This window comes from Equus asinus, chromosome 24, assembly GCF_041296235.1.
Source record: "Equus asinus isolate D_3611 breed Donkey chromosome 24, EquAss-T2T_v2, whole genome shotgun sequence".
In the NCBI taxonomy this organism is placed as follows: Eukaryota; Metazoa; Chordata; class Mammalia; order Perissodactyla; family Equidae; genus Equus; species Equus asinus.
The window spans coordinates 69,379,900-69,403,039 of record NC_091813.1 but is presented as its reverse complement, the minus strand read 5'-3'; the positions used below and the strand labels follow the sequence as shown (position 1 = coordinate 69,403,039).

At 52.0% G+C, this 23,140-nt stretch overlaps 2 protein-coding genes across 5 annotated transcripts in view; one reads left to right on the top strand and one right to left on the bottom strand.

Moving 5' to 3' along the window:
- Positions 1-7,561, top strand: part of NHSL1 (NHS like 1) — a 125,516-nt gene extending 117,955 nt beyond the window's left edge. For all 4 annotated transcript variants that reach the window (XM_070496328.1, XM_044754400.2, XM_070496331.1 and 1 more), the window contains 2 exons: positions 310-442; positions 4,845-7,561. In XM_070496328.1, the coding sequence (XP_070352429.1) occupies positions 310-442; positions 4,845-5,559 (848 nt within the window). In that variant the 3' untranslated portion in view covers positions 5,560-7,561. The remainder of the gene's footprint in view (positions 1-309; positions 443-4,844) is intronic.
- A 9,462-nt stretch (positions 7,562-17,023) lies between these two features.
- Positions 17,024-22,162, bottom strand: HEBP2 (heme binding protein 2). Its single transcript, XM_044754402.2, has 4 exons — positions 21,924-22,162; positions 21,247-21,382; positions 20,386-20,566; positions 17,024-17,767 (listed from the first exon to the last, which is right to left on the bottom strand). The coding sequence occupies exons 1-4, from the start codon at positions 22,023-22,025 to the stop codon at positions 17,569-17,571; spliced, it is 618 nt and encodes a 205-aa protein (XP_044610337.1). The 5' UTR covers positions 22,026-22,162; the 3' UTR covers positions 17,024-17,568.
- Between the last annotated feature and the right edge of the window lie 978 nt (positions 22,163-23,140).

The following is a 23,140-nucleotide window of genomic DNA, read 5'->3' as shown; positions in this document are numbered from 1 at the left end:
GACAGTAGAGGGGTGTGGTGGTCTGCAGCAGGCGGGGTCTTAAACAGCACCGAGCCGTCCCCCCGGAGAGCTGCAGAGAAATGGCACAGCAGAGAGAAGGGGGCGCTGGAGTCCAGACCCTAACAGCAGAGTGGGCGTTGGCTCTCGTGTTCGTGTTGGCCCCCATCCTTGTAGCGTGCCCGGCTCCAGACCCTGCTGCCTCCCCCGTGGCTCGCAGACTGTCGGGATGGCGGAGGGTGTTTTGGGGGGGCTTGGCTGAAGACGGCTCAAGTCACTGTCGTCTTGTCTTTCTGGTCTGCTTGTCTGCAGCTGGGGCGCCGCAGCCCGACGCGGCCGGTCCTTCCTCGGAGGCCTGCGACCTCCTCCAGGAAGAGGAGGGCGATGAGGCCATGACCCCCAGCAGACCCCGGACCACCGAGGACCTCTTCGCCGCTATTCACAGGTGTCCGGAACCCGTTTCTCTGTTATTCTGCTCTGTGTGTCCTCCTTTCCAGATGGCTCCTCAATGTGTTTTTCTTTCTTGAGGTTTCTTCTGTCACCCAATTGGGATTCCTTAACTTGATGATGAATGTTTTGTATGTGTTTCTGTACTTTCGCTTCCTCTGCAGTATCTGTTTTACTTTGCCCCACCGGTTTTATGATGGGGGCAGGGACACAGGCGCTCTGCGATGCTTCTGGCCGGCACTGCACTTGCTGGCAAGAAATGCAGCGTGTCGGTCATATGATGAGGTGTTTATCAGAGTGGGGCTGGAGCGGGGGCGGCCCGTCCACGAGGAGGAACGCTGTGTTCCGTGGACGTAAGATGCACAGACTGGTTCTACGGGACTTCTTTCCTTCAGGTGTTTTATTATTTTTATTTTACAGAAAAACTAGGATTTTAGAGTGCAATTTCTCTGGCTACTTAAATGTTTCCATAAAAGAGTACATCTTTTTTAAGCAGGTGCAGAAGGAGCGCAATTTGCTTCTTAGTGTATGCTGCTAGTGCCACCTACTGGCATCAGAAATTATTGGGCTTAAAAAAGTGTAGAGTAAATTTTTCAAAATAACTGCCTGAACTGTTATACTTTTCTATGTGGTCACCTTGAAAAGTGAACATGACTTAGCGCTAGAGTTGTATTTATTGCTTAATTTTTCTGGTTGTGAACAGCCGAGCACTCCCACAACAGTGTCACTGTAGAAACTTTGAGATTGGGTGTGTGCAGATACTTTAAATCGTAATGCTGTGGAAACCCTGGCTTCCTCCGGACTGGTCTGCACGGTGTTCTCAGACGACCCTGTGGATGCCCAGATGCTGCCAAGGCCTGGCATTGCCCTGAGTCAAGGTCCCTTTTTCTCCTCCTGAAACTAAACGTCCTATGAAGTCATTTGATTCTCTGTGGATAACCTTGTGTCAGGACTGTTTTCCCAATTCTTGGAATCTAACTGAAAAGACCGTTGCACAAGATGGGGGCATAGTGCTTCCCCACCCAAAATTCCTCCTGCGACACAGACACCTAACTCAGAGGGAAACCAGCTGTGAAGTCAGGTGTTTGTAGCTCTAGTGTGGCTCCAATATCCCAAAAGACCCTGAAGACTGCCCCTTTAACGTTGACTAGTTTCTTTGACCTCATTAGAATAAAAATGTAGCTTGTTATCAAATTACTTCTCACAACAGGGAAATGAAAATGCTGCATCTTTTTTTTTTAAAGATCGGCACCTGAGCTACATCTGTTGCCAATCTTTTTTGTTTTCTCCCCAGAGCCCCCAGGACCTAGTTGTATATTCTAGTTGTAGGTCCTTCTGGCTCTGCTATGTGGGACGCCACCTCAGCATGGCCTGATGAGCAGTGCTAGGTCCACACCCAGGATCCGAACCAGTGAAACCCTGGGCCGCTGAAGTGGAGTGCACGGACTTAACCCGTTGCCCATGGGGCCAGCCCCACTGCATCCTCTGAAACCAACTTTACTGGCATTTCTAGAAGTTTACTTAGATGTTTGTAACTCTAACCATGCTGGACACACAATCAGCACTCAATTATATAATATTTTCTGAATTAAGTGAAACCAGTTGGAATTTAACTGTTAGGAAATTCTTCCAAGACTGGACATGTTTCATTCGGTGTGGAGTGCATGGGGCTGCTAACCACACACCACACAGTGTGTGTGTTTATAACTAGTCCACGGAGAAGCTGTGTCACCTGGCTGCTGTTGATAAACACCTGGGCTCAGTGAGAAACCAGCTGTCGTGGGGCCAAATTACTACCTGCTTTTCTTAAAAATATGCCGAAAGTCTCCTCTGTATTTTATTTTGGGGACCTCAAGGCACTGAAAACTGCGGTTTCTCCTGTCAGAGAGTTGTATCTACTGCAGATGTGGGTCGGCCAGCATGTAGTTCTGTGCACACGGCAGAGGCAGGGCTGGGTGGGGTGCAATTGCGCAGGGAGAGCAAGACATGTGCCAGTCTCCTTTTTCACACTGATGATATGTCAGCAGACCTAGGAAAAATCCATCTGAAGTCTGTGATTTTTAGGATTTTATTTTATCTTATATCCTTCAGCATCTAAGCTAATAATTTAAAATAAAGACCATCTAAATTGAAACACAGCTTCCAAATTTTACAATGCAAATTAATTCATTTCAGATTTAAAGCCAGATGGAAAATGTGGAACACCAGTTGAGGTGTGAAGTTTTTATATTTATTGAAGTAATTAGTTTTCAAGCCAGTGTTAACTGTTTAAGCACTTTCTATAGCCATCTTTTTTAGAAATACACACACAGTGTATATATGTGTTTACATGTATATATATCCATGTATGTAGAGAATTTGTATGTTTAGACTTAATTCCCATTTTAGGGGGCAGCTGCTCTTGAGAAAAACAATACTTTTATAAATTCTCATCTCCTCTCAATTCTTAATCTACATCCAAAGGCATCACTTTGATCAGGTGCACTGTGGCTTTCAGCACACGTCGCTACTTACAAACCAAATGATTGGGACTGGCCCAGTGGCACAATGGTTAAGTTCTCACACTCTGCTTCGGCAGCCTGGGGTTCTTTAATTCAGATCCCGGATGTGGACCTACACACCACTTCTCAAGCCATGCTGTGGTGGCATCCCACATATAGAGTAGAGGAAGATTGGCACAGATGTTAGCTCAGGGCCAGTCTTCCTCAAAAAACAAACAAACAGTTACACCACAGACCAAGCCCTGCAAGCGTGAGGTGAGCAGGCTGCTCTGGGGAGTGGCCAGTGGGAGCTGTGAGGTCCGTGCTGTCAGTGGGAAGATGCTCCACCATGTCCTGGTTCTTGTGTTCAGTGTGTGACCTCACTCTGTGCACCTCACTTACCTTCTCTGGTCAGACTAAACCATCCAGAGTCTTTTCCAGCTCCACAGCTCGGAGGCATCAGTGACTTACTCAGAGCACTGCTCTCCTGACAGCCGAGCAGGGCCATGGACCCAGCTCTGCAGGCCACAGGGGCTGGCGCTGCCCTGGGACCCCACGTTGGGTCCTTACCATCCGCTTTCTTCCTCTGGTGACTTGTTTTTGGCCGGCAGCTAGAGAGACCCCTGGGGGCACCAAGCGCCCGCCGTGGGCCGTGCTCCTGCTGCACAGGTCTCATAAGAGCAGTGCTGAAGCCTGACCTGCGGCGGGAAGGGAAACTTGTTTCCCTAAGCAACACGGGAAGGTGTGTGCACACCTGCTCTGCGCCTGACACGTGAGGCTGTTCCTGTGTCATCTTTGTTGATAGACTGAGCCATCAACAGCTATTCCCTCTCCTGGTAGGAACAGGGTCAGAAACTTTGACTTGCCCAAGGCCATGTGGCTCCAGAGGTCTTCTCTCCTTGAATCCTCACGGACCTGTGAGCTTGGCATCATCCTCCCCATCTTACACGTCTGAGAACTAGGGTGCAGCATAGATGAGTGATTTGTCCAAGGTCACACAAGGTCACTGCAGTTGATACTGCTCGGATCCAGCCCCTACCCTGTGTGTACAGATGGCCCCTCATACCTGCCCCTGTGGTGAGAGAGAGAGAGACCCGAGAGAGAGACCCGAGTCTTTGTTTTATTCAATGTTGCATGTCCTTCCAGCAGGTCCCCCTGCACTTAGCCGAGTTGTTGTGAAGAGACCAGCGAAGGGCCACGTGGCTCATCTGCTTGTCGTCTCTGACTCACCCACTGAGCAGAGAGGTCCTTAGGGACCGAGGAGGAGAAGCTGCCCTTCCCTGAAGGCCCCTCCTCCTCACCCTCTGCCCACACTACTCGCGTTCTCCCATCACTCCATGGGAAACAGGGTTTGGTGCGGAGGTTCACTCTATTTTCTGGAAACTTGGATTTCTGGGAGTGGACATAGGGTCCAGTGAGAGCCGAGGAAGGCCAGTTTATGTCAAACTCTAGAATGACGGAATGTGAATTTGCGGAGTTGTTCTAGAACCTCAGGGGGCCTGTCTCCGTGGAGTTGGCTTGTCTCAGTGCCGGCTCCAAACAAGGAAGGGAAACAAGCTGCCCAGCACTGTGAGGGTCACTCAGGATCAGTCCAGTAGGAGAGCTAAATGGAAAATGGCACTTAACTAAAACCTTTGGAAATGGTCCCATCCAAAGTAAGATAATAGGGTGTCTGAGATTTGTTTCAAAATAATCCAGGGGGTGGAGGTGAACCGGGGGGCCATGAGTTGGTGTTCTCGTAGCTGGGTCGTGTGTGAGCACACGATGAACTGTTCTTTTTGCACAGAGGTTTGGGAGGCTTCCTGGTAAAAATAAGAGGTAGTGACTTAAACGTGTGGTAGAAAAGCAGGATGGCTGTGGTGACAGTGACGTCTAGGGCCTTTGGGAATTCACCTTTATCTTAATGCTATTAAATCTCAGATCCAAGAGGAAAGTCCTTGGCCGTAAAGACTCGGATGACGACCACTCCCAGAACCACTCCCCATCCCCTCCGGTGACGCCCACCGGTGCTGCCCCCAGCCTGGCCTCCCCCAAGCAGGTGGGGTCGATTCAGAGAAGCGTCCGCAAGAGCAGCACCAGCAGCGACAGCTTCAAGGCTCTGCTGCTGAAGAAGGGGAGCCGGTCAGATGCCAGCGCCCGCATGTCGGCCGCAGAGATGCTCAGGAGCACAGACCCCAGGTTTCAGAGGTCAAGGTCGGAGCCTTCGCCAGATACCCCCCAGAGCCCATCAAGCTACTCCCCAGGCAAGAGCAGGAGGGCCCAGGAGGAGTGGGCCAAGAACGAAGGCCTGATGCCTCGGAGTCTGTCCTTTTCTGGCCCCAGGTACGGCCGTAGCCGGACGCCGCCCTCTGCAGCCAGCAGCAGGTACAGCGTGCGGAACCGGATCCAGAGCAGCCCCATGACCGTCATCTCGGAAGGAGAAGGGGAAGCTATGGAGCCTGCAGATGACAGGGCTCCCTGGACCGTGGGCACTGCAAGGGGCTGTCCGCTGGACGGACTGGCAGGGGACGACATATTCGAGGGCAGCCTGCTCTGCGGCAGGGAGCCAGCCACCTCCCTGCGGGCCCCGTCTCCCAGCCCTGCAGGTGGCACAGCCACTGCAGAGGGCGGGGGTCCTCTGAGGGAGGAGAGCTAGGGGCAAGGACGCAAGTCTCCGGAGATGTGGGGGACACGCACGCGTCCCTCCAGGAGGCCTGCAGGCCCCCACCGGTCCATGGGCCTACCCAGTGTCTGTGCTGTGGGCCCTGCGGTGGGAGGGAGGGAGAGAGGGTTGCTTAGGGCTCTTGGCATGTCCCATGTGGCTGAAAAGCAGGTAGAAGGTTAACTTCTAGAAGTGCTTCCTGGGGAAGATTTTGTCTTTGCTAAATGTGGAGTGTGTGTAGGGGTGTGTGTGCATTTTGAAAACTTTTTACATTAAAAAAAATACACACACAAACAGCATGTACAGAAATAGAAGAAAGAGTTAAGCGGGGTAGAGGAATGGGGTCTTCTGGATTAGGTGGAAATTGCTTTAAAGTGTCCTGTTTATGGAGGTTAGTGAGTTCCAGAAGGGAGGACCATTGCTTCTAGGTGGGGGGTAGTGGATGTGCTGGTTCTGGGTGCACAGACATGCACAGGTGTGCTTCCGGGGAGCCGTGTCGTGGTTCACCCAGAAAGTTGGGAAAGGGCTAAGTGACTCACTGGTTCAGGTACTTTTTTCTGGGGGAAAAAGGCTGTTTCTTTTTTGTACAAATGGCACACATGTGGAAGTGGCAGCGCTGTGACTCGGAGCCTGCTGCTGTGTAGCTCAGACACACAACTTTTAGCCTGATTTTTAGAAATGTGGGTAGTTTTTTAATGACTTTCCCCCTTGAGTAGCAGCTGAGACCGTCCTCTAGGGCCAGAGTGATGGCTGCACAGGCAGAGAAGGGAGGGAACAGAAGGGAGAGGAGTGAGTGAGACGCTGCTGGAGTGTGTTACCTGTTTATTAAATAAAGTTATTTTTCAGGATTAAATTTAAAAACTTGCACTACAGAACTGTGGGTGGGGCTTTTCCTTTTACAACTGTTTTGTACCAGAGTTTAAACTTCCATTTGGCAATTTCTTATCACTTGAAATGTCAACATTTGCTAACTTTTGGATATCCTTTTGGTTACACCAAAGAAAAAGTTATGGCTATTTTTCTTGGAACAGCCTACAGTTTCATGTCCTCATTTAGAAAGGTTTATCAAAATCTATTATATATTATCTTACTTTGAAGAAAATGCTGAATAACTCCTGTTAGTCAAATAAACTGATAAAAATTGTCAGGGCCTGGCTATTAATTAGCCCTAGGAAATGAGTTTTTAGAGTAAAAAGATTTTTTGCATCATTTGGTTTGTGCATTTTTGTATTTTTTATAAATAATTGAGTTGGCTACTTACCTTCTAATCATCTCCAATTAGAATTTCAACACTTGTAGACATGGAAGAGAAGTGTCAAGTATTTATTTTTATGTCATATTCTTGTGACTCCTTCCTCCATCCCTCTCAAACACCAGTACTTAGACCCCTTTATTTGTTGGTTAAATAAAACAGAGTCTTGTCTTCTTCATTAGAAGGACCTAAGATGACAATACTGAGATTCTTGGCCTAAAGAGAACACAGCTGCCAATTGTCATCTCTTTTGGTAGGAAAATATCATCTAAAAGTTGGACTGACGGGCCAAATCTTCATGAGATTTATCTCATAAAATTTTAGATGCCCATTTTAGACATGTCTTTGAGACAAAAACAGGAATTTAGGCTCCTTCCCTTCTCTGAAGAAGACAAAACACTTCTTTTCATACAACCCGATCAAGACTGACATCTGGGCAAAAAGCCTTTTTACCATTTGGAGCGATTGTCTGCACAAGGGCACAAGGATCTTTTCTACTAAACTTGAGGAAATTGGTGTTGGCTGTTGAAGGTGAAGTCTTCTCATAGCTACCTAGGAAAGATTAGAATGTACGTGGATATCAGAAAACTTTAACTTAATATATAAATCATGTATGTTGAAGGTAAGATAAGCAACATCAAAACTGATTATAAAAATCCCCATTTTTAAAGGGACAAATATATTAGGTTTTTAAATTTGCTTTGAATAAAATGATTGTAAACATTTGACCCTTGTTTCTTTTTGTTTGTACCTGTGTTTTTGATTGCTGAGATTGGTCTTCTTGCACAGACCTGGAGCGCTCGCTGGGCACAGACAAAGCAGTGAGACCAGAGGGGCTGGCAGGAGGCAGGGGCGCAGCAGAGAGGGGCCAGCACGTCACAGACACTGCGTGGTGCTGTCTGGAAGGGTGGATGGAAAGCATCTCTAAATGACGTCCTGGGGACCTTTGAATAAAAGACAAAAAACACGTTGACTGAGTTCAGAGGGTGTGACGTGTGGAAAGACGGGAGAACGTTTCATAGACTTGGATGAAATACAGGGAGACGAGAATCTAGACTCACCCTGAAACAGGATGGCACCTGGAGCTTAGCTGCTTCCTGTGGGGGCTCACTCCTGGTCATGACCTTGTTGTATCTGAAAACTCAGGGTAGACTTGATCGCCCTCCTTACGCCCTGAGACATTGAGTGTCGGGCAGCCCTAGACAGAAGCCCCAGGGCTGTTTCCACCCGGTTCTTCTAAGAGTTGGGAGAAGGACCAAGGCCATTTCCACTGCTGGCTGGAAGCAGCCTCCACTTTGGTCTGACCTTTGCCCTCCTGTTTCTGGAGAATGTTGATTGAAGTCGCTGCTCCTCAGGTTGGGGGAGCATATTGTTTGGGGCATCACAAGGACAAGGAAAGAAAAGGTGTTTCTGTATCTGGGGCTCACTCTACCTGCCAGCACCTCGCAGCCCTGGTGGGCGTCCTGGGGGACAGGGGAGGTCGGGCTGGCTTTGTGGTTCTGCCTTGCTGTGTCTTCAGCACATTAACTGAACATGAGCAATTGTTTCCATTGCTGAGACCCATCATGAAATGAGCACAACAGGACCATTTGCTTTGGCAGATATTAGGATCTTTGGGGGAAGGAGGGTCTTTTGAACAAAACAGGGACCTGATTCTTGAGGTCCGGGTGACTTTTGAGGTCTGTTTTCCTGTAATAAGCTAGTCAGTTACTGTAATGTCGTTTCTTCAGTGAGTTACCCTGAAGTGTCTTCCACAGGGGCCAGCCTTTATCCGCAGAACGAGGACTGGAGCAATCTGATCATCTGTTCAGTGAAAAGCACTTTATTAAATGCTTCTCATGGGCAAGGTAAGGATGAGGGCGCTCTGGGATAGAAAAACATGGCTGAGTTATCATTCAGGGGCTTCAAACTAGTGAAAAGACACACACACAATGGACTCCCGTAAAACACACAAAGAGGAGGAACACCTGACAAGCGTTCCCTTTGCCAACAGAACCTGAAACAAGTTCAGGCGGGTGGTGCACGCAGCCCGGACGCCAGACCTCACAGCCCGGGGTCAGGAGTCACTGGCACAGTTTGGCCCCTGAGACATGTGCAGGGGCCTGAGAGTTTACAGGAAAGCAGCTTTCCTCGTGTCGACGCCACCCCTCCTCTGTGGCTTCCTCCCTCCTTTTCTCCCTGGAAAGGACGGGAGGCTGGTGGAGGAACAGAAAGTGCTCTTGCAACTTCGGCACCAGTAAGGATGGAAGCCGCAAGTCACAGAAGGCAGAGGAGGAAGGAGCCCAGAGCCACCGTGCCAGCCTTGGGCTGTCTGCCACCAGCCCCAGCTGGGGGGGGGGGGGGGAGGTCAATTTTCATTCCCTGTGCAGCTGGGTGACACGTTCTCCGAGGGAGACGTCCCTGCCTCTGACGGGGTTGAAGGGGAGGGATTGACCTTGGTGACCTGAGCTGACTTCACTGCCAGGAGCCTTTCACCAGGCAGGGGCATCTGGGAGAAGAGACCTTCCAGATGCAAAGAGCGTGTGCAAAGGCACAGAGGGAAAGTGGAGGAGGGCATGTGGCTGAGGAGGAAGCCTCTGGGAAGCCTGGGGCACAGCCTGGAGGTGGTCTGGGGCGAGAATGTCGATGGACTGGGCTCTGTTTTGTCGTCCTGGGATGGGGGAGGTTTTAGAGAAGGGGAGTGACATGGCCTGCTTGGTTTGCAGCCCTTTTCTCCCATGGTGACTGCATCTAATCCCAGAGCATTGAATAAATGTGATACACACTGCACCCCGGGCCCCTCCCATCCCCACTTCCTCTGCAAGCTCTGGATCAGTCGGGCAGCTGCTACTCAGAATTGCATCTAGAGGTGTTTTAAACGTAACATGAAACCACACCTGTCCCCGCCTTCACCTGACCAGTAACAGCATTAGCATTCACACGAGGGCTCTGGCCCCTGGTCTAGGCTTGGCCTGTGGCCTCCTTTCTCTTCACCCCACATCCAAACCGTAACCAAGTCATGTAAACCATGTTGCCAAACAGACCACAAGTTCAGGTCCTCCTCACAGTTCAAACCGGCTCTCAGGCCAAACCTTTACCTCCTGACCAGACCAGACTGTTCAAGAGCCTCCCAAGAGGTCTCCCTGCCTTGGCTGTGCCTCCTCACCGGCTTGCGGTTCTTGCGACAAAGTGAGCTTTAAAGCAATTGAAGGCAGTCCCCTGCTGGACCCCCTCCACGGACGGGACATTACAGCTGGGATAGGGTTCCAACTGCCAGCTGTGACAGGAGCGCCAGAGGCCTCAGTGCAGCAGGACCCCTCAGGAAGGAGACACTGAGGCAGGAGCCACAAAGGCCTCACTGGAGCGGGACGCCTTTGGAAGGAAAAGAGAGGAGGGCAGGGAGGCTGAAGGAGCTGTCACACTGATGGGCCAGCAGGTACGATGTGCTCTCCGGACAGGACCCTTGCTGCCAGGGTCCTATCTGGGCAGGAACAATGGGTTCTTGCCCACTCCCTTGCTTGGTCTTTGGCAAGGAGCCAACTGAGAAAAGTGTGCCCCTGCAGTTTCCCCAGCTCAGCGAGATCACTGGCCCCCAGCCCTTCCTGCCTTGAGAGTGGTGTCACTCAGCTGGAAAGCCAGGTGGCCTCTGAGGAGGCTCTCAGCTCTCCTTGCTTCTTGCAGCTGAGCAGCAAGTCTCCTTGAAGCACACCTGAGGGAGGCATCCCCATGCCCGCCACGGTCCACCCCTGCCCCATGTTGATCTTCTTTTCCATAAATGTGTGGAGAGCAGCTCCTCCAAGGTTCCGGAAACTTCCCTTCCTGAGGAGAAATTTAAAAAGAAGAGTTCGATGGGAGCGACGACAGCACATCCTGCAGTGGGTCTCCAGGCCACCACTGGTACTCATGCCCCTCTTTTCTGAATTCCTTTTCCCTCAGCGGTCACCTCTGCGGATCTCGGCAGCTTTCCTGAGACTGTGACCGAGCTCTCGTTCCTGGGGATTCTGAGATCCTGGGCTGCTGCGCTGTCCATTCAGTTATAATTAGGCCAGGAGTATGGGAGGTGCCCCACGCAGGTCCCCTGAGTCCCACACATCCTGTGACAACAGGCTCACCACCTTCTGCAGTTCAGGATCAATTACCCCAGACAAGACGTGACTTTTCTTGGCGGCTGGTCCCTGGACACAAGGAGACAAGAGCCCAGGTGGCAGCAGGGGTTGAAGCTCAATGGCACCCTTGCTGTGTTGATACTGTTGCTATCACAGTTGATACTGTGTTGCTGTGTTGCCCAGGGAGGGTATACACCTTAGAGCAAGGACCTCGGGCTCTGTACAGCCCAGAGTTGCAGGGTGGGAAGTCCTATGTCACTCAGTGGCTCATTGGGAGCCATTGTAAGTGGGGCCACTCCTCCTTCCACCCCTGGTTCTCGGCTCCAGGCGTCCTTCCTGTTGTGGACACAGAACCAGACAGGTCTCTGATTTAGTAAGTCTACCATGTCCAGGAGATGGTGCCTCATCTTGGCAGGGTGTTCCCTCCAGCATTAAAGCAGGTCATCCCAGTGTTCTATCAGCCAGCAGCTTCCAGGTGGTGCAGTATGAGAGAGGACCAGCAGGTCCCGTGGCCAGGGGCTAACTCTCCCTGTTGGACGTCATGATGTGTAGATCACACATTCAGTAAATTCATGTGAGCGGATCAGAGATTTTTTAAGTCCTTAGACTGTGGTGCTGGTCAAGGCCCTGTAAGCAGGAAAGAAAACTGCTACCTCAGATAGATGTCTGCCCTTGTGCAAATAAACTGCTGGCCCTTTTCAGAAAGAATGGGCCAATATAGCCAATAAGGCATCCCATGACCAGCCAGTCTTCTCACAGCCTCACCAGGGTTTCAGCATTGGCATCTGGCTGGCAGGTTGGACATTCAGAGTTAGCAGTGTCCAGTCAGCCTTGGGATGTGGGCATCCGTGGTGTTGGAGTCCGTGCAGAGCCTCTACCTTTGCCACCATGGCCACTCCATCTGTGTGCACATTCACCAGCCCTGGGTGAATGACAGCTGACATTCTGACACCGATGGGCCGAGTCACTTCGTCTGGTTGTTTAGTGCCCCCACTGCTGGGCACTAACACGTGATACAAAGTTTTCAGGTTTTGTGTCCACTCCCATATGTCCATCCACAAGCTCTACCCCAGACCTCCTGGTCTCAATCATCCATCCTCCTTTTCAAACTCCTGGTCAGTTGCCCAGGCCATTTGCCACGCTGTGATTCCATATACATCTCACCTTTCCTCGCTCACAAAGTGAATGACCAGGTCCACCACCAAAACATCTGGCCCTTTTTTGCAGAAAGATTGCAGATCTTTCTCTTGAAGTGGCCTGTCAGTGTCACCCCTGAGTGAGGGTGTAATGCAACTGCTGTCCATTTTCAGGTTGCAACCACATAGTAAGCTGACTCATTGATAAACCAAGTTCAAGCTTTTCCCTCCTCCTTCAGCTGATCTTACATGTCTCCCAAACAGCCGGGGGCGGGGCAGGGGGTGCAGCCCTGGTGCCATGGGGTCAGGCTCCTTGCTCCTGCAGCCTGCTTAGTGCTCTGGCCTTCCAGTGATCGCTCCTGGAGGCATTTCCGTCTTACAATGGACTGTGCTGGTCCCACCAGCTTTACGACGCGGTGGTTCTGACAGGACCCTGCTGAGATGGGTAGTTCTGTACACACGGTTCCACCTCCAGCAGGACCCAGTAGAACCCCGCGAGCTGTTTTCAGAAGGACGTCATTTTCTCCGGCAGCACAGTCTTGCTTCATGGCCCAGGGGCCTGCTCTGGGATTCTCCCCTTGGGACTTGTCATAGATTCCACGTTGCATTCTCTTCACCACTGACACCTCCAGTAACACAGGATCTGCCTAATCGTGTGGTCCAAGCTGCCTGTTCCTTCACATATTTAACTTCTGGGTCTGTTTCTAGGGATTGCTTTCTTCTCCCTGATTATGGGTCGTGTTTTTATGTTTCTTTGCCTATTTTTCTCGTATTTTTTACTGGGTGTTGGGAACTGTGAATGATTTTGTTGTGTTCCTTTAAGTAGTTCTGGGCTTTGTTCTGGTGCACAGCCAAGTCTGCTGGAGTTGGCTTGATCCTTCAAGGCTCTCTGTCGAGCTTTGGGGGTGAGGTCCCCAGAATCCTTTGGTTTTAGGACAGCTGACCCTCACTGCTACCACAACAGCCCTTCGAGGACCCTCCCCGATGCCCCAGGTCCACTCTCACCAGGGGGAACAGAAGCCACCCCAGCCCCATCTGTGCTTGGGGCATTGTTTGTCCTACTCCCTTCCAGTTGCTCATTTCTTGGCTTGGGTGGTTTCTTCTCACACCTTCACAGGTCAGTGCTCAGCCAGGGCTCGAGGGCCCGCTGCAGACGGCGGAGCTCAGTGGGTGTCCTCCTCTTCTCCTTTACTCTGCCTGAAAGGTTCTACCCACCCTGCCCTCCCCCACATTGACCTCTGTCTCCTCAACTCAGTGAGGCCACTGATCTCCATGTGGTCCCTCTTCCTGCTTTGCCACCTAGAAACTGCCTCTGAGCCGTAAGCTTGACCAATCAGTGGACTCACCTTGTTCCCTTTCTCTCAGAGGTCACAGTCACGTGCTGTGGACGCTCAATGTCCGGCTCCTGTCACCATCACAGCCTGCAGTCATTCCTCTCCACCAGTGTGCCATTCCATCTAACTGCAATGCTTAGACCGCCCCTAGTGCCAGGAGCTGCCTGTGCACCGCCTGCCCACTGGGGATGGGGGTCTCATAACCAGCCAGGCAGTGAGTCACCCAGTTCCAAAACGCTGGCTTAACATCCACAATCTTGGGCTGCCCCAATCCCAGTTGTGCCAGTGTGATGCTGAGATGGAGTTAGGATCACAAAAGATGTTTGGCAAAGTCACCCCCCTGGAAGGAAAGGGGAACAGGAGCTGTTGACAACGATGCAGACCTGATCCAGTCTCTGTCACGCACCACGGAGCTGTGGGGCACAGGCTATTAGAAGGGTCCTGAGTTGGGCAGCAAGGGTGTGGTCCTTGTACCCCCACCTTGCTCAGTATGGCTGGGAGAACCCAGAAGAAGCATGCTCTCAGTATCCCTGCTATGCTCAGTCATAGGCTGGTACCTCCCCAAGAAGAGTGTGTCCTCATGTTGAGTCTGCAGCAGACCCTGAAGGAAGGAACAGCTGGAGACGTGGGCTGACCACATCCCCGCAGCAGGCAGCGGTCTTCTCCGAAGGTGGGTCTGAGCGGCGCAGCTCCACAAGCGTGTCCACCACCACTCCAGCCCCAGAAGGAAATGACGGTGCTTGGGCCACAGTAGCAAACAAGCACCAGAAACCATCAGTGACAATGTGGCAGTGGTACCCTCACCTCTAAACCAGGCTCCAGATCATGGTAATCGGCAGCAGCCTCACCCTGGGAACCTCCACAACTAATGCTCAGTCGACCCCAAGCGCTCCGGAAAGTCTGCTAACCCTCGAACGTTGCGCGTCCTGAAGCTCTGTCCGCGGTCAGCGGTTTCCGTGTCCAGGAGACCGTCCTGCAGGCACAGCTCTCTCTTGCTCAGCAAGTGGGATGTGCAAGCTTTTGTTCTGGATGCTGAAGGCACCCTTTCCTTCAACGTCGTCACTCTGCCCGGGGTGCCCCCACCCCATCTGACTGGATCCATCTCATCGTTCAAGTTGCAAATGTCTCTTCCTCCGAAGGGCCTTGCCTTAGCCCCCTGTGGCATCCACTGCACCCCAACAAGCCACACTCTGTCCCCTGCCCCATTTCCCTGGTCTGCGAACTCTCTCACCCTCTGCAACGTAATCTCCATGAGGACAGGGACGGTCTTCCTGACACCACTGTATTCTCAGCAGGAAGACGGACTGGACAGAAGAGCGAGAGACACCATCGGATTAGGTACGGTGAGTCACTGATGAGGATGTCTGCTCACCACCGTGTCCCAGGACCTGGACCTGAGGGCAGTGCCTGGAACACAGTGGGGACCCCATGATGCCTTATTCAAGAATGGATGAGGGGCCTGCCCGGTGGCGCAGCAGTTAAGTTTGCATGTTCCACTTCAGTGGCCTGGGGTTCGCCAGTTCCGATCCCAGGTGCGGACATGGCATCACTTGGCAACCCATGCTGTAGTAGGCATCCCACATATAAAGTAGAGGAAGATGGGCACAGATGTTAGCTCACGGCCAGTCTTCCTCAGCAAATAGAGGGGGATTGGCGACAGATGTTAGCTCAAGGCTAATCTTCCTCAAAAAAAAAAAAAAAAAGAATGGATGAAAATAAATGACATTTCAGTGAAATGTTTAGGTGAAAAAGAAAGATTGTAAAGGGTTAAGTGATGACCAGAAAGCTTTGAATGAATGAATGCACTGAGTTTAAATGAATTGTTTCCAGACTTTTTGAAATATGTACTCATGAAAAATTGACATACATACGGACAAACGTGGACAGCTCTGGGGGAGCATGGAGGCGGGTGGGGCCGCCAACTTATTCCCTGTCGTGAACCCGAGATGCCTCCTCACCACCTAGAGCAGGGAGAGGTGGGAATTAGTATGGTCCTATGGAAGGATCTGGGGGGCTCTGGCTTAGTTTTGGGGTGAGGGATCAGGCAGAATCTGGGCCTGTTGGTGAGCAGTGGCTGGAGGTCCTGAAGACAAGGGAAGGGCTGACGGACAGAGCGGGAATTAGACCGACAGCAAAGGCGGAGGTTCCCTTGGAAGGATTTCCTGCAGGAAAGAGGAAAAGTCTCAACAGAAATGTGGACATGGGCTATTCTGCAGTCAGTGCCACATGATTAAAATCAGTGGTTCACTGCTGTGAGAAATATCTCTGCATTGATCAGTTTACGGCTGAAAATTTTTTTGTTATGATTTATGGAAGAGGAGGTAAAAATCGGATGGCCTGAACTTGTACAAAATTGAAGTTTTTATTGACCGTGTTTCAGATTACAACTAAATCTTGCTAATCAGAAATATGCTTTTCTCATTTAAAATGGAATTTACTGCATAAGAGATGCCTATTTATGTAGGACTGTAGAGTAAATATTGGAAATTTTGACCTCACACCAGCAGAGGCTGGTGCTGTGACATTCCTCAGCCAAAGGCTGGCAGCCGTCCTCCCACTGGACAGCTTGTGATGGTGAATGAGTGAAAAAAGAAATTAATTTCTTTCTCGTAAGCACAAAAATGGAATGAATCAATAAATAATCGATGCAAGCAAATGCCTTTGGAAAATAAGTGCCTGGGATTTTAAAATTTATCCCCATAATAATATCACAACCAGAAATCTAGCACGTTCTGTGACAACAGCTACAGTCTAAGCGGCGTCTCCAAGGTCAGAGTCAGGTTGATTATGCGTGTGTCCTGTGCAGGAGGAACAATTCTGTGCCCCAGTGCACTGGCGGCCTGAGATAGCTGCTCTCCTGAGGAGCCGCCTCCCCAGGGACACGGTCCACAGCAGGGGCCCAGGAGTCAGATTGCCCGGATTCCAGCCAGCTGTGCCCTTTCAGCTCCTAGGGCAGGTCCCCTAACGGCTCTGTGCCTCAGCATCCTCATCTGTGAAATGGAGACGATACAACGTGGAGCAGAGTTGTTGCGAGGGTTGAATGTGGTCACTCTGTGAAGTGCTTGGAAGGGTGCCCAGAAGGCAATGCAATCCACATGTGGCAGCCATGGGGACTGCTAACCGCTGCCCCACTGAAGCCAGGTTAGGGAGAGTCATCTTCCAAGACACTGTACAGCACTGGGGTTCAAGGGACCTCAAGCATCATCTGCCCCCCCCTCGGATCGACTGGATACTCAGACCTCTGATGCAAGTGATCACGTGGTTTCTGCTTAAACACAGGCTATGATGGGACCTGGGAGCGTATCACCCTCGGCAGCTTTAGCTGTTGGGAAGTCCCTGAGCTCCAACTGCTTTTCTCTTTCACTCCCGCAACCACCATCCTCTAGGAGCCCAGGGAAGAGCTAGCGCCCCTCCCACAACAGCTGCCGGGTATCTGAATGTGACTTTGTCTCCCCAGGACAAGCATGTTCCAACACTCCCAGGACAGGATTCCACCCTCCTTGACTTGGTGGCAACGTGCTCTGAAAAGCCAATCATTTTTATACGACCTCCAGAAATACTTCATGAAATACTTTAAAAATTCAAGTGAATTTTGAAATTACATGTTTGTATACATTTTAAACTGTGCCATTATTGAGTATCAGAATAGGATGGGAAGTCACTAACTTCATAAGTTTATTCTTTGTCAGAAATACTATTGACACTTTTGGGTACTGTGAGAATTTTCTTGGGTGGTGCGGGCAGCAGGCTGACGAGGACAAGGACTCAACAGACAATCTGACTTTCGTGTCCAACTGCACACCACCTCTCCAGGCCGACAGCCCAGTGGTTCCACAAGGGATATAGCTTTAACATTTTTATTGCTAATGTCTGGAGGGGATGACCTCCAACTGACACGAATCCAAGCAGAGAAAGGCACCGTGACTGTGATACAGAGAAGAAGGGGGTGACCCAACATCTCCCCAGAGCCTCGAGGAGGTAACACGCTCGAGCTGTGACCCACTCGAGGGTCTGGGATGCTGCCCCGCTAGCTGACCTGTGTGTCTAGATGGAGTGCAAGCATTGAGAAGGCACCTTGGGAACAAGCTCAGTTCAGAGGGGGACACTCAGCGGAGACGGCAGACGTGGGTTATTGCAGGTGGTGCGACGTCTACGCACAGAAGCGCTGCCCCTGGCAACGGAGCATCCTCTGTTTCTCATTCCTTTTCTTCGGAGGGTTCATTTTTCTGAATCAACCACACTTCGTTGTTTCTGTTAAGCAATTTGAAAGGACTGCTGTAGCCTGCAGTGTAGTAAACCTTTTCATCGAAAACTTTTCCTTCTTCCCTCAAAATGCTTGCCAATGTCAGGAGTTGTTCTCGGTTCTTCTGGGCACTAGAGAATCCCTCGAAAGACCTACAAAGGAGAGAGTACATGACCATGAGTGACTTCAACGCTGACGCGAACGTGAGTCTGAGGAGAGGAGCCGACACCACAAATGCTGGAAGAAGTGCAGTTCCAAGCACCCCCTCGGCAGCTAAGCTGATCGTCCCGCCTCTGGCTCCCGGTCTCAACGTGACCTCAGCACGTGGAGGAGAGGCAGGAGAGCACGCCCCGCCCGCGGGCAGGCGGGTTTGGGATGTTCACCATCTCCGGCTCTGACTCTCTGCTTCTCAAACCTCAGCGTGTGTATGAGTCACCCGGGAGTCTTGCAAGAATGCAGACTCAGGAGGTCTGCGGTGGCCAGAGTCCATTCCTAACAGCCACCCAGTCATGCCGATCCCAGGACTCACTGAACCCCCTGAAGCCTCCCTTCCAGACTCAGTTTTCCATCAAACATCCCCTTCTTCCTCTCCTCAGCAAAGGGGAGGCACTGTATGACAGAGGAATATGATACAGTTTTGAATTTATGGTTTAATGGAAGAGTTTTAACAGAGACAGGACCAGAGTGCTGTGGGAACACGGAGCACATGATTAAATCAGGGTTGGGGTGTCACCTGAGGATGGTTTTGCTGGGCAGAGGAAGACAAGGGGTAAGAAAAGGAAGAGAAGTGCAAAATTACAAAGCATGTTCATAGTGAGGCAGAGTACGAGGTCAGGAAGTGAGTCAGAGCCAGAGGAAGAACCTGGTACACCATCCTAAGGCCTTCTGAGATTATCTGGAAAGATGCTGAGCAGGAAGGTAACTTGATCGGATCCAGCTAAGAATGCAGACAGACAGACCGAAAATGCATCGGAAAGAAGGTGCTAGTTAGGGGGCTGCTATGGGGATGAAAGAAAAGACAGTCAAAAGATAGATATAAAACGGGGAATGAGAATAAAAGGTTAAGTGTAGATTTTAAAGTATATAAACATACATACCCTGAGATTAAATCAGGACGGCACACAGACCGAGCTGAGTCACTGACATGTAAACATCATGGGTTTTATTTTGAAGGTTAAGAATAGGAAACACAGAGAAACAATAATATCCCTAGTATGCCTTTTTTAGCATAAGTTTTGTTTTTCTTTTGGTGAGGAAGATTGGCCCTAACATCTGTGCCAATCTTCCTCTATTTTGTATGTGGGACGCTGCCACAGCATGGCTGATGAGTGTGTGTAGGTCCATGCCCAGGTTCCAAACCTGTGAACCCTGGGCCACTGCAGCAGAGTGTGTGAACTTATCCATGATGCCACAGGGCCAGCCCCAGCATAAGTTTTATTATCAATATGCCGATGGAAAAGATCAGTCCTGCCACTCTTCAGACAAGATGCGAGCTCTCAAGGGCACAAACCAGGCCTGTTTTATTCAGTGTCTCCCGGGCACCAGGAGTCATTCCTGGTGTGCAACACCTTTTAAATCCTTGTTGAATACGTGTAGGAACCTACACGTGCAGTGTACTTAAAATATCGAAGATAATTTTCATTGTGTTGACTGATCATAATTCTAAACCAGGTGTTAAGAAACATATTGGTTCCTAAGTTTACTATCTATTTCCTTAATGAATAGCCAGCTCTTAGTATGTTCTGCCTAAAGGGAATTTGTTTTCAGATCCTACTTCTTTGAAATCAAATCTTGAGCCCCTAATTATAACCCGTCTTCTGCTCTCTGAATACACGTTGTTCCATACGGACCTGTCCACAGCTTTCTTCGGCACACAAACATATACCAACACCCCGCCCCCCAACACACACACACACAGCTGCCCTGACAGGAGCTGAAGGAGGTGGGTGGAGTAACACCCTGTGTGTTCGGGAGGAAGTCACCGTCTATGCACAGGTCATCCTGAGGCAGACTAACAGGACAGAGCGGCGGGCTGGCTGGAGAAGCTGAGGAAGGCCACCCAGACGAGGTGCCCCCTGATCCAAGTCCTGGAGGACCAGCACGTCACAGACACGAGGGCACTGCTGAGGGAGACAGGAGCCTCCAGGGCGATGGGTGGGCTGTACCGACGGCGGGGGCTGAGGAGCGCGTGGAGTGTCGGAGGCAGAGACGGCAACTCCTTACCAGGTTGGTGGTGAGGCGGAGAGGAAGGGAGTGACCCAGGAACTCCAGGGACACTATCACCAGGTACTTTGTGTGCTTTTAAATTTCAGCTGAATCTAATGTCAGGACTGAGTTAAACAGGCACTGGAGGTGTGAAAAGTCCGGGACCAACAGAGGCAGTCAGTGCAGGAAGCAGCTCCCATCCCTCGGGCTGGGGACACGGAGGGTTTGGGGTTCTCAGAGCCTAGCAACTGGGAGGAGGGGAGCATGCACTGTGTCTTTTTTTTCCGGCTGACTAGATGGCAGCTGAGGGCAGCCTTATGCCTTTTTTGGGGTATAATTTGTCTTGTGTCTTATCTGTGGAAAGTATGGAACAGACTCCTCCTTAAATAAACTGATTATGTCTGCAAGAAACCCTTAGTAACATACAAAACCGAGCCAGTAGGCAAACACCACCAGAGGCACTGGACCTGTTCTTATGGAAGGGTGAGAATCCACCGACAGGCTGCAGGAGCCCACTGAGAGCAGGAAGTGAGGCAGCAGTGCCCGCTGTGTCATCGCCTCTTACCGCACAAACACGGTCATCCCGGCTCTGTCTTCAATGAAGACGTCTGCCTCTGAGGGCCTGGGCGGATCAGGTTGCTGGTCGGAGGGTACATACAGGGAGACGGTGATGGTAGGCTGGCTAAAGGGATCCGCCCCGGGCTCCACGCAGGTCGTCACCGGAGCTGTCATCTTTATTTTCTTCTCTGCGCCATGAAAACACATATTGGAATACAAAGGAGATTGTGGAAGCAGATGAAGAGTATGTCCAACTACTTTAAAAACTCAACGTATTATTTTCTGATCTGAGTTTCTTAATTTACTTTACTGACATAAATATTTACCTTTAAGATAATTTTCATCTTTAAAAAATAAGGCCAAAAGGACTCAATTGTCCACTGTTCACATTACTTTCTGTACTATTACTATTTTTGGTTAATAAATTCCCTAGATATTGGAGTAAAAAGGAAAATTAGCGATCACATAATCTATTCTCTATTTTTACCATTTAGACACGGGGGTCCCCTCGGCTAAGCGATCCAAATAAACAGCGTGGAGCCAGACCCAGAAGCGCGTCCTGAGCCTTGGGATCCGCCGCTTTGCGCCCTCCCGCCTCCTCGCCTCTCACACCCAGGCGCGAATGACGTCGAAGCACCGGCCATGAGGAGGCCCGGCTCACCCAAAAGGCTCGCAGACAAGGAGCACCGCCCCCTCCAGACGCCGCCAGGGTCCTGGGCACAGCCCTGTCTTCGAACACTGTCTTTCATGTTCTGTCTTAGAATATTTTTCTATTCTAAAGGATATTTCTTTAAAAAGCTAAAACTCAACAGTAAGCCGGGGGACTCAACCAGGACGCACACAATCACCAGGTATATGCCCCTCGCACCTGTCTCGTTTTTGCCTTGAACGTAGCTGTTCAGCCTGGCGAAGCCCGTCTGGACGGCGGAGTCCCAGTCCGCGGACTCCACGCGAGTGCTGACCCAGCGGGCCGGTCCGTAGTGCCGGGTCTCGTAGCTCCCGGGCTGAACGGGACACGGAAAACCCGGGCAACGAGCCTAAGGCGGCAGGACCGCGACGCGCCAGCCCGCGCAGGATCTGGGTCAGGGCGCCCGGCCCCTCCCCGGGTTCGAGATCCGGGACCACCCCCCTCCCCGGGTTAGAGACCCGCCCCTGGGTGAGAGATCCGGGCCCTCGCCCAGGGTTAGGGACCTGACAACCCCCTCATCGGGTTAGAGGCCCTCCGGGGGGTAGCGGTCCACTGAGTTCAAGTCCAGAACAAGCCCCGCCACGCCCCGCAGCCTGGGGTCCCACCGCGGGTTCCGGGGCTTAATGGGATCTTTTCTTTTTTCCACGGCAAAGACAAGACATTGGGACGATGCCCAGTACCGAGTCACGGCTAAACCACCGAATTCTCCCGTTGGTGAAGGCTGGGCTTCGGCTCAGGCCATTTTAAAAGTCGTGCCTTTTACCAAAATCCGCGGGACCCTCCGGCCTCGCTCAAATCACCCGAACTCGGCCCCGTGCCCCGCCGGCCCGCGCCCTCCGCGCCGCGCCCGCGCCCACCTGGGGGCCCGCGCCCCGGGGCGCCGTCCAGCCCGGCGTCTCCACGGCTCCGGCCGCGCAGCCCTCGGCCGCCCCAGGCTCGGGCTCCGGCACCTCGGCCATCGGCGGCGCCGACGCTGCGGGAAAGCCTGGGGGGCTGCGGGAGGGGCCGCCCCGGACACCGCCCTCCTCCCGCCGCGCGCGCCCCCGCGTCCCCGCCCCGCCCCGGTCCCTCCTCCCGCCGAGGCCCCGCCCGCAGCGCGCACACCCGGGACCGCTGGACCCCGCCCGCGCCGGGACGAGAGGGGCGCTGCGGCCGCGGGGCCGAGACCCGCCCCCGACGCTGCAGCTCCGCCGGCCGCGCCCGCTGCGGGGTTCCTGCGCGCGCCTGAGGCCCGAGCCTGGGGACCCGACAGCAGGCCCTGCGCCCCGCGCCCTTGCTTTCTATCAACAGGCGCGGAGGTGTCCACTGTGGAGCCGGGGCTTCCGGTGTCACCGGCTCGGAACCTGTTGCGCCGCCCCGCCCGCGCTGGGAGCGGGTTCTGCTGGCGCGAGTAGGCGAGTGTGAGCGCCCCGCCCTCCGTGAAAGGCGGGGTGAGCCTGCTCTAGGTGGGAGGGGCTCGGATCCCCACTGAGTGGTTTGCACCCCATGGCCGTGGGCTCCGAGCGCGGGTTGTGTCTGGGGACGCAGCCAGGAGCAAGTGGCCGCCCTCAGATCTGGAAGGAGGGCCTTTCGAGGGAGGAGGTGGGTGAGGCCGCAGTTGCACCTGGAGAAAATCTCTGAGTCATCGCGCTGACCCACCAGGCTGGGAAGGTGCGGCAGCAGAGGGGAGAGCAGCGACTCCGCCGGACTGCAGCGCTTTAAAAAGGTTTTGGTTAGATTTCATCTTTTTTTTTTTAAAGATTGGCTCCTGAGCTAATATCTGTTGCCAGTGTTTTTTTTCTTCTTCTCCCCAAAGCCCCCCCAGCGCATAGTTGTGTATTCTAGTTGCAGGTCCTTCTGGCTCTGCTGTGTGGGCCGCAGACTCAGCATAGCCTGATGAGCGGTGCCATGTCTGCGCCCAGGGTCCGGACCTGCGAGACCCTGGGCTGACGAAGCAGAGCACAAACTTAACCACTCGGCTGTGAGGCCAGCCCCTGGTTAGGTTTATTCTTTATTTTTTCTGAGAAATTTATTGACATGTAATTTAAATACCATATAATTTACTGTTTGCAGTGTGCCTTTCAGTGGTGGTAGT

What these genes read in the sequence shown, in the direction of transcription:
- HEBP2 (XM_044754402.2), bottom strand. Translation starts at nt 22,025, where the DNA reads ATGGCCGAGGTGCCGGAGCCCGAGCCTGGGGCGGCCGAGGGCTGCGCG. An exon ending in CCCGGGGCGCGGGCCCCCAG is followed by an intron (nt 21,383 to 21,923) that starts GTGGGCGCGGGC and finishes TGTCCCGTTCAG; the next exon opens with CCCGGGAGCTACGAGACCCG. An exon ending in TCAAGGCAAAAACGAGACAG is followed by an intron (nt 20,567 to 21,246) that starts GTGCGAGGGGCA and finishes TTCATGGCGCAG; the next exon opens with AGAAGAAAATAAAGATGACA.